The sequence below is a fragment of the Myotis davidii genome, unplaced genomic scaffold (assembly GCF_000327345.1).
Source record: "Myotis davidii unplaced genomic scaffold, ASM32734v1 scaffold458, whole genome shotgun sequence".
Classification (NCBI taxonomy): domain Eukaryota; kingdom Metazoa; phylum Chordata; class Mammalia; order Chiroptera; family Vespertilionidae; genus Myotis; species Myotis davidii.
In genome coordinates, this window is record NW_006289819.1 from 409,191 (window position 1) to 419,889 (window position 10,699).

General features: G+C 46.2%; 1 protein-coding gene and 1 pseudogene across 1 annotated transcript in view; both read right to left on the bottom strand.

Annotated features, from left to right (window-relative positions):
- Positions 1–1,052: 1,052 nt before the first annotated feature.
- Positions 1,053–6,885, bottom strand: LOC102753037 (annotated as a pseudogene).
- A 1,091-nt stretch (positions 6,886–7,976) lies between these two features.
- Positions 7,977–10,699, bottom strand: part of NSUN4 (NOP2/Sun RNA methyltransferase family member 4) — a 15,691-nt gene continuing 12,968 nt past the window's right edge. The window contains exons 5-6 of the mRNA XM_006762544.2: positions 9,219–9,343; positions 7,977–8,629 (exon numbers count right to left, since the gene is read on the bottom strand). Coding sequence (XP_006762607.1) covers positions 8,353–8,629; positions 9,219–9,343 — 402 coding nt within the window. The 3' untranslated portion in view covers positions 7,977–8,352. The remainder of the gene's footprint in view (positions 8,630–9,218; positions 9,344–10,699) is intronic.

Consider the following 10,699-nt stretch of genomic DNA (forward strand, 5'->3'; position numbering starts at 1 on the left):
CGAGGGTGAGGGCGGAGGGTGGGGTGGGAACCGGGTGGAGGGGAGTTATGGGGGGGAAAAGAGGAACAACTGTAATAATCTGAACAATAAAGATTTAATTTTTAAAAAAATATGCTAATCTACCGAACATAGGGCCAAAGAATGGAACAACTGGTTGCTATGATGTGCACTGACCACCAGGGGGTGGATGTGGAACATGGCCAGCATCAGCCACAGCGGGATGGTGGAGCAGGTGAGTGGGGCCATCAGGGCAAGCCTCTGGTGGTTACTGAAATTCTTTGCTCCTGCGTACTGCGGTCCTGCCCAATGCTCGCACCTGCTGCTGGCACCGGCCCCACTTGCACCTGGTGTGTGCCGGGTGCCAGCCCCGACTGCTCAGTGCCATCAGCAGGTGTGAACAGTGGCTGCCAGCCCTGATTGCCGCCCCCCAGGGCTTCTCCACCCCTGCTCCTGATGGGTGATTGGAGCAGCAGCCACTGCTCACAGCCACCACTCGCACCCACTGCTGGCACCAGCCCCAATCACTCTGTGCCATCAATGGGTGGGAGTGGGGCTGGTCCTGTCAACGTGTTGGAGCAGCAGCAGCAGCAGCAGCAGGAGCGGGGCTGCCAGCAGAAAGGGGACTGGGGGCCACAGCGGGAGAGGCTGGGTGGGGGCGCAGAGGATGGGCCGAGACCCGCCCCTGTGCCCACCGCAGCCTTGCAACCCACAGTTCCTTTCATGGTGCACAAATTTATGCATTGGGCCCCTAGTAAATAAATAAATAAATAAACCACAATGCGAGACCAAGATTTACCTTCTTCTAGAATAAGGGTGGGGAACATTTGGCCCATGGGCCATATAAGGCCCTCGAAATCATTTGGTCTGGCCCTGCTGAGACATTAGGGATAAGTTAATTAAATGTTTGACCAAATATAGCAGGCTAATTATTTTTGTTTGTTTGTTTTTTCCTAGCAGGCTAATTTTTTTATTTTTTGGTATTGTCCAAAAAAGCAGTCACCAACCTTGTGGACCTCATGGACCACTGGTCCAAAATACTGTTTTATTCTTTAATGGAAAAAAGCCATTAATATTCAAATGAAAGAATCTCATTAAAAATCTGATATGAGAAACAGCCTCCAAGAACACCCAAGCAGCAGTCAGAGGGAGGGAAAGTGTTTCAACAGCCCAGCAGTTTTCTTCAAAATAGTACTTGACAGAATATCACTCAATCCACTGGCTACAATTCATAGAATTTTTCATTGTTTTCTTGAGATGCAAAAGTTCATTGCTGCAGTGTTTTCAAATGACCAATCAGGTGCTACTTCCTGGTTAAAAGGCCATGGTCGATGTGTCTGATTATAAAGCATGTTCCTCCACTGCTGGAAACATCTGCTCCCAAGAAAAGATGAAAGTTGTGCTGAGACTCACAACTCGTCTTTCTCCAAGTCATCCAGCTCCACGTCGCTGAGATCAATGTTGTCTTCTACAGGAAGCTCGCCATCCTTGCCATTCCAAGGCTCTCTGGTGCTGATGGTGGGGAAAGCCCCACCTCCTACAGGTGCTGTAGATCCTTGCCCAAAAGAGAGCTCCCTGAGAAACTCATTAATGCCTTGCTCACTGAAAGATCCTTTCAGAAGAGCAAACTTCATCTTGTATGCGTTAATGGCTGCCATGGTGGGGTAGCCAAACCCTCGGATCCCCAATGCACTCTCAAGCTCAAACTGCACTCCAGCTTCTGTCCACAGGCACCCCCACATTTTCTTCTTGTACTCATCTGCCAATTTCAGAAGAACTTCCAAATAAGGATTTCTGCCTGCAGTTCGTGTCAAAAATGTGGGGCAGGACAGCCACCACACAGAGCTGGTGACCCTCACACATCTTCTTGGTAACATCCTCACTGATAATCTCAAGTAGCTCAGGATGTGGAGTTGTGTTTTTTTTAATATATTTTATTGATTTTTTACAGAGAGGAAGGGAGAGAGAGAGAGAGTCAGAAACATCGATGAGAGAGAAACATCGATCAGCCGCCTCCTGCACATCCCCCACTGGGGATGTGCCCGCAACCCAGGTACATGCCCTTGACCGGAATCGAACCTGGGACCTTTCAGTCCGCAGGCTGATGCTCTATCCACTGAGCAAAACCGGTCTCGGCAGGATGTGGAGTTTTATCAGAAAACAGATCCAGGACCGAGGAGACGATGTTGGATCTTGCCCACCCCCCATCATAATCCACAGCAGACTCACCTTTCTGAAATATCTTGATTGTAGGAAATCCCCTAATCCCATACTGGTCGGCCAGCATCTGATAGGCCGTGGCATCCACAGCCACTAGCTTCACCTTCCCTTTCGTTTGCTGTTTCACCTCTGTAGCGGCAGCGGCCCATTCCGGCTCTAGGTTTTTTGTTTGTTTGTTTAAATATATTTTATTGATGTTTTACAGAGAGGAAGGGAGAGTTAGAAACATCGATGAGAGAGAAACATCGATCAGCCGCCTCCTGCACACCCCCCACTGGGGATGTGCCCGCAACCCAGGTAAATGCCCTTGACCAGAATTGAACCCGGGACCTTTCAGTCCGCAGGCCGACGCTCTATCTACTGAGCCAAACTGGTTTCGGCCCGGCTCTAGGTTTTTGCAGTGTCCACACCAAGGGGCATAAAACTCAACCATCCAAACATCTTCACTGTCAAGAACACTCTTATCAAAGCTGTCGTCTGTCAGCTCAATCACATCTTTCTTACTTGAACTTTTACTTCTACCTTGTCTTCCAGAACTGTATCCCCTCCCCAAAGGTGGTTATTGATGAGCTGGCGCAGGGCACTGGGAGCAGCATCCACAATGGTGTCCACAGTCCTGCCACCCTGATAATCGTCTGGTCTGTTTTGTTGGAACCAAAACTCTTGATGGTAGGGAATCCCTGCACTGCATACTGACCTCCAAGGGACTGATGTTTGCATCAGTTGCATCCGCTTTTACAAAATCTTTTAATGCAATTGCTACTTCCTTCCATTCTGGTGTTAACTGTTGGCAGTGGCCACACCATGGAGCAAAGAATTCTATAAGCCACAAACTATTACTTTGAGTAACTTCTTGGTTGAAATTTGATGGAGTTAGATTACATCATCACTAGAGGAATACAGCCCATTTACTATTAGAAAGAAGGTGTAGCTCACCAGACCCAGCACCAGGCCCAAAATCTGGCCTGCTGCGCAATCCTGCCGCCCCTCGGCTCTGCTGCGCCTCGCTCCTGCTGCCCCACGTCCCCCCTAGCAGGCTAATTTTTAAGTTGATGATTTTGTATGGCCAATAAATGATGGTATAAATATCCAAATGGTCCCTGGGAGAAAAAAAGGTTCCCCACTCTTAATAAAATTTGAAACTTATAATGCCAAGTGTTATGCAAAGACATGAAGTAAAGCAATATCTTTGGAATGAATCATCATAATCTGTGATTCTTGACTTTGGAAGAGTTCAAGGTAGAAGTTCCCAGCAGGGCTTTCATGCTATTCTGGCCATATAATCAAGCCACACACAAGTAACCAGTTAAACCAGTGCCCTTACCTTGGCCAAGCGTGAAAAACCAGATATCCATATAAAGACAAGAGCTTGCAATCCAACTGTAAATCAATTTTATATTCCACAATAGGAAATCCAGAATAGGTGTAACCAAGCAAGAACCTTATTTTAATCTGCCCTGTTATTTTGATGTTTTACCTTTGACTGAAACTGGTCTCACCAATGCCCTGACTCACCCACCTCCCTTGCTTAATCTTTAGGCCCTCAGAACAGTGAGGTTCTGGTCAGCATCCAATAGTCTTAGAAACAAAGCCTCGCCCTAGCTGGTTTGGCTCAGTGGCTAGAAGGTAGGCCTGTGGACTGAAGGGTCCCAGGGTTTGATTCAAGCCAAAGACACATACCTAGGTTGCAGGCTCGATCCCTAGTAGGGGGCGTACAGGAGGCAGTCGATCAAGGATTTTCTCTCATCATTGATGTTTCTATCTATCCCTCTCCCTTCCTCTCTAAAATCAATAAAAATGTATTTTTTAAAAAAAGAAAGAAAGCCTCAGGTCTGTTGGCCACGGAGAAAGAGTTTCAAACTAGAAAGAACATGTAGGCCTCAGTTGTTTCAGCTCCAGGACAATCTCACTGACCATATCATTGTGAAAACAGTTAAAGCAACCCTGAGATAACGACCAAACACCCTAGTGCTGACCAATCAGTAGAAACCACAACCCTGACCATGACCCTAACTCCCTTAGTCACCATGACTAATGATTTTCCCTATATAACCCATGCCCTAGAAGCCATCAGGGAGCCAGGTCTATGAGCATAAGCTATTTAAGACTCTGGGCATGACACCATCTCAGTAAATCCTTACTTTCTTGGCTACAAACTCCTGTTCATGTCTTATTTGGTTTTGATGCTAACAGGCAAAAGGACCCCTTCAGTCCAGTAACATAGGCAAAACTATAGTGACAGAAAGTACACCAATGATTCCCTGGGACCAGGGGTGGGGGAAAGGTAATTCAGGGCAAAGAAGCGCAAGGTAACTTTTTAGGAGATGAAATTATTTTCCATATTTTGATGGTGATGATGGAAATTATTTTCTATATTTTGATCTATTATGTACAATTACCAAATGCTATTAAGCAATACATTTAAAATTAACCATTTCCCTGCCATAAGCGTCTACAGACTAACTTTAAAATAATTTTTTGTGAGAATGTCCAACTGAAAATATTCAAGAACACCCAAATTATAATGTTTATTTTTATAATATTCATTGCAAATTGATTTTTTTAAATTAAATTCAAAATATTGTGGCGTGTGGGGATGGTTTCCATTTTGGACATGTGGCAATTAACTGGTTAATAAATTATATTGTAGCCGAAACCGGTTTGGCTCGGTGGATGGAGCGTCAAAATATATATATATATATAAAAAAAAATAAATTATATTGTATGTAAATAACTTAAATAAGGGCATCGTGTTACTTTTTTTTAAGGGCATCATGCTACATTTAATCTTTTGGGACTACATTTTTTAAATATTTTATTGCTAAGATTCATCCATACTATATTTCACTGTAGTCCATTTGTTTTGACAGCTGCATAATATTCCATTGTTTGAATAGACCAGTTTATTTGTCCACTCTTGTTCATAGGCATTTGGATTTCTGAGATCAGGGCTGCTGTAAATGTTCTTGTACATGTCTCCCAGTGTACATTTATGCATTTCTCTTGGATTTATCCCAAGTGCTAGAATAACTGGGTTGTAGAGTAGGTTACTATTCAGTTACAGGAGATAAACTCTTTTTAAAAGTATTTCTCTGCTTTTCTTACCTGGGTATCTCTGTCTCCAATTAGACTTGGACTCCAGGGGCAGAAAACCCTCTCATCTTGGATTATCACTGCTTTGCTTTCAACTAGCACAACTTGCACACCCAGGCAGCCAAGGGCAGAAGGCCAGGTAGCTGAGTAAAGAACAGGCAGGAGCACATACCACACAAGAAGCTAATGATGATCCTACTCCCTGGAGACCCATCTTCCTAGATTCACCAGGATTTTGAGTCTGGAAGGTCTTCCAGGGACCTCAGTTATAATGCAAATCCCAAGAAAGGAGAAGGCTTAACCTCACCTAAAATCTTTCTCAGCTGGTACCGCTAATATCCAAATAAGGACTAGCAAAAAAGGCATAAAGTGCAAATAGAGTGACAGAAGAGGAAGAGAAAGGATTAGGGGGAAGAACTAAAAATATGCACCCTTTCTGCATAAGGACCAGTTTTTCAGAAAAAAATAAAATTAAAAAAGCAATAGCTACATGTGACCACAACCAATTTTTAATATCCCTGTCATTAAGGTATTACCTTATTTGTGCTAAAGTTACAATCCTATATAATAAAGAGGTAATATGCTAATTTGATCCTAATGGTGTCCAAGTCATGACCAGGCAGAAGCTGGTGGGCAGGGACAGGGGCAGAAGTCTAGTGCTAACATCAAGCTGCCTCGGAGGTGTAGGCTGCTCCCAACTGATGGGCAGGGACAGAGACAGCCAGCCAAGCCTGAGCCCACCCCAGCTCCCGCAGGTCCTGGGCTGGACAGTGGCTCAGCAGTGTCTCCATGCACAGTGCCCAGGGGCAGCTGTGAGGGGCGCAGGGCCTCGCTGAAGGGTGCTGCTGCTGCCGCTGCTCCTCAGTGGGTGCCCAGCAGGAAGCCGGAGTGGGCATGCACAGGCTGCCCAGCCTGCTATTGCTGTGTGTCCCGCCCCAGCTCCCGAGCCTGCCCTCAAGCCACCCCACCCTGTGCTCCAGACAGGGAGAGGAGGCTCGCGTCCACCACCGCAACGCCTGTGCTGCCACCTGCCTGCCTAGCTGGCAGGGACCAGAGTGTCACAGGCAAGCTGCTCCCACCCTCAGTGGTGGAACAGGGAGGAAGGCGCTGGGTGCAGGGAGGGTACCTCAGCCGGGGTCCTCCCAGTGCAGGGAAGGGGCCCCGGCCTGGGCCTGGTGGGGAGCTTAGGAGGTCTGGCTTACCAGCCAGTTCATACAAACTGTTACTCTGCCATCTTCCTCCAGCTCTCCAAGCTAGCCCCCCTGCCCCACTGCCCAGGGGGAATGGGCTCCAGGCGACCTCCCCAAGCGCAGATTGTGGGCCTGGAGACTCGAGAAGAGTGCCCGGTGGGGCCTAGGCAGGGAGCAGTGCAGAACTACCAGGGCAGAGCTGCTTCTGTTTCTTGGTGAACTTTGCAACCAACCCAAGAAGGAAACCGAGAGCGGAGAGGCTGGGAGCTGTGGATTCCCAGCACTTTAGTCACTTGAAAACAGCCCCACTTGGCTGTACGTTCAGCTGAGAAGTGAGGCGGCTGAACACCACCATCGCTGGGCTCCAGTCGGTCCAAGCACCCATCATGAGAAGGAAAAAACGGAGGGAGGGGCCCTGAGGAAGGGAGGACAATCAAAAGGAAATGTGTCTGGACTTTCCCCAGCCCTCTCCCTCTTTCCACTGCCTACAAATGCCCCAGGCCCAGCCACAGTTCCGTCTCCACTTTTAGTCCCCTGTTCTCCAACCACAGAGGAAAGAAATAAGGAAGGAGTCCAGGCTGCCTCCAGAAAGTACCTATATACCTGATTGACCAGTCCCCTCCCACAGCGGGAGGCCAGACTGTGGCTTAGGCCCTCTCCCAGTGGGACATCTGTGAGGGGTCCCGGACTGGGGGGGGCGGGGAGAGGCCAGGCTGAGGGACGATGTCCCCCCCTTGCATGAATTTAGTGCACCAGGCATCTAGTAATAACATAATTGGCATGCAAATAGTAAACACACTGTGTGAGGTGAGTCCCTATGATGCTGGAGGAAGAGCTCTTGAGTGATTTGGGGTGGGTCAAACAAATGGCAGCAGAGCTCAGCCACAGACCAGGAAAAAGGGGAAAAAACCAGAACATAATAAGACATTAGGAGATTCCTAGGTGCTCAGAAGGCAAAGGAGGAGCACTGCCATTCCCAAGGATGAGGCCTCATTATCCCCCACAATCCCAGTTACTACATCTCTAGTATCTCCCTGGCTACCTGTCATACATGAACTCAAAGAATACTTGCTAGAGGAATGAACAATAGAAGAGACACACAAAAGAGTAACACAACCCTGTGGTAAAGACACTTCTCCAGCCACAATTGGGCAGCAGTGCTGTTGCGAGCAGGAAGAATAGCTGGAATTATTCAGCTCAGAAGAGCTTTCTCAATTTAAGTAAGCAGATTGCAGTGGCTTAACATTTTTAGTTACTTGTTTCTTACATTAGATTATAGGCCATATGGAGAAACTAGGGAGCCTTGTTTTGGCCCGGCGACTGCTCAAGACTGATCAAGCAGACCTCACCGCAAGCGTAAGACCTCACCACCTGGCTCTGTAACCAGACACTGAGCCACCTAGGAGCTAGTGCTCATGAGCAGCAGCTGGTACAAGTAGAACTAAGAGTACTTGGATTAATATGAGGCCCCCAAGCACAGCCTCAGCTCTTTGGAGCTTCAACAATTTTATTGACTAAATGCTTCTTCCCAAGTTTACAGTATAAACTGTGGCCTACTCACTGGCTCCTCCTCCTAAGCCCCCAATGAAGCAGGAACGTGTAGTATAGGCTTAGAGATGGAAAGTGGGAGGTGGAGTATAATAAGTGAGTTAGAAACCTACTGATGCTCTACAATTGGACAGCAGGACAGAAAAACTCCTACTTCCTATTGCTAAAAATTATCTATAGAGAGACTTGAACATGATGGAGATAGGACCCAGAGTGCATCTTTGCCAATGGTCTCAGTTTCCGGTGCCTCCTTGGAAGTACACCCTTTGTGTTCACACACCACGGCTCCAGGAACAGGGTGATGCTATGTCAGTCTACACATTTTGCAAAAGTACATGGGCCCAAAATTGGCCAGGAGGTTCGGGATAACCAGTTCCCCAACCTGGCAGGATGGGAAAAAAGAGAACGTGTCCATGAAAAGTTTTCTGAAATGAGTCAGATCTTCCACCCGAACTTCGATGTTATATTGATTGGACAGGAGCTCGATGGCACCTTGAACCACATACTCGTTCTGTAAGTGTGAGAGTGAGCAGGTGGAATAGACAACGTAGCCTCCTGGTTTTGTGGCAAGAAGTCCAGCCCTGAAACCAGAAAGAGACAAAACAGTGACTAGTGAGCTTCCCAGAGTAGGACAACAACAGAAAGAGCTAGAAGCATGGATAGAGGTGTCTACTGTGGAATGGATAGCTGTGTTAGCCTCTGAAGTCTCTTCCACAATGAAAAGTCATTCTCAAGGCAGAGAGCAACCCAACCTTATTCCATGAGCTCTCCTCTCGAAGCCTTCTTGAAATGACCCTGAGCTGTGGCTCTAGTTATGAACCAAACCGATGCTGGCTATGGATTGAGTCTTTCCAGTCCTACAGAATCTTGACCTCACTAACTATGCTTCAAACTTGAGCTACTTACTGATACCGGGACTAGCATGGAGATAAGTGGACACACCAGTCAGTGAATCTATGTAGCCTACCATACTATGCATATCCTACTATGTAGGGTTTTTATGTTCCAGAGAAGTAATATCCTCTTGATGTCTGTCTCCTTCAGGCAGGTCCTCAGACAGAAGACCCTTCATGGGTGATGGTCTTGGCAAGAGCTTCCAGTCCCCCACGTAACCAGAACCCCAGAGCATTCTGGCACAAAGTCCTGGGTGTATGTAAATCTATCACTCACGCAAGAAGCTGCACCTGCAGCATAGGTAACATCTGCCGCTCCTTCTTTCTTGACCGCTGAAAAATGTTGTTCTCCTCCTCATGAAGGGAGTGGCGGTCTGTGGTACAGGGCACATCCACCAGCACCTGCCCAGCAGTGTTAAAAGGTAAAGTATTAGAGCTCCTTAAGGCCAGGGCTATTTTAGGTCCCTGATCTGAGGGGTTTGCAGAGAGCTCCCTCTGCCAATGCTTCCATTGCAGAGTAGCTAACAAAACTTCTCATTTTAACCCAATAGACAATTGTGAAATATTGAGTGGGAAAACAGTCTGTTTAGGTATACCCATGGCTGGTAAAAAATAAATAAATAAAACCAACACACAAATAGCTATAATTACATAATTGATATCAACCTACAAGAAGTCTTTAGTGCTTCAAAGTTCTGTCTTTGGTTCAGTCCTTAACTATTTGAATAAAATCATCCAATTTACAGATCATACAGTGCCCAGGGGGTAACTAATATACTCAATAACAGGATCAGGATTTATAATATCTTATGCTACCCTGACCAGGTAGCTCAGTTGGTTAGTGTTGTCCCAATTCACCAAGGTTGTAGGTTCAATCCCTGGTTCAGGGCACACACAACAATCAACCAATGAATGAACAAATAAATGGAACAACAAACAATGTTTCTCTCCCCCTTCCTCCTGTCCTCTCTCTAAAATCAATAATTTTTAAAAAAATCTTATGATAAAACAATGTCATATTTGATATGAAAAGTTTTAAAGTGAGAAATGTAAAATCATTCATTTACTAAGAGCCTACCCTGGGCTAAGGCACTAGAAAAAAAAAACAAAAAGAAAAATGTTTAATTGTCCTATGTTTACATTTCAAAAAAGTAAAATCATCTAGGAAAAGATATGTTCATTTTTAACTAAACAGAAACTCCAAGTAAATTAATAATGACCCAGTGTTCAATACTTCGATGTTTTCCTAGGCTGCATGAATTGACACAATACATAGAGCCCCGTATCTCAAGAACTATGAGAGGGCTGGCCTTCGCAGGAAAAAGCAACATTAAATAAGGATGCCCAGAGAAGGGCCACTGGGATGTTCAGAAAACACATCACAGAAGAAAGTAATAATTCTGTTTCCAGCAAGGTAGTGAACTAGATGTCCTGAAAACCCTTGCAATACAAAACACCTAAAGACTGGATAAAATATCCCTGGCAGTTTTTCTCAGTGGTTAGAGCAGCCATGGGCAAACTACGGCCCGCTTGAAATGAATAAAACTAAAAAAAAAAAACAAAAAACACCGTACCCTTTTATGTAATGACTAGAGGCCTGGTGCACAAAAATTTGTGCACTTTGGGGGGGGGGTCCCTCAGCCCGGCCTATGCCCTCTTGCAGTCTGGGCCCCATCGGAGGATGTCCACCTGCTGGCTTAGGTCCTACTCCTAAGCTGCAGTCAGACATCCTTAGCGCTACTGAGGAGGCAGGAGCGG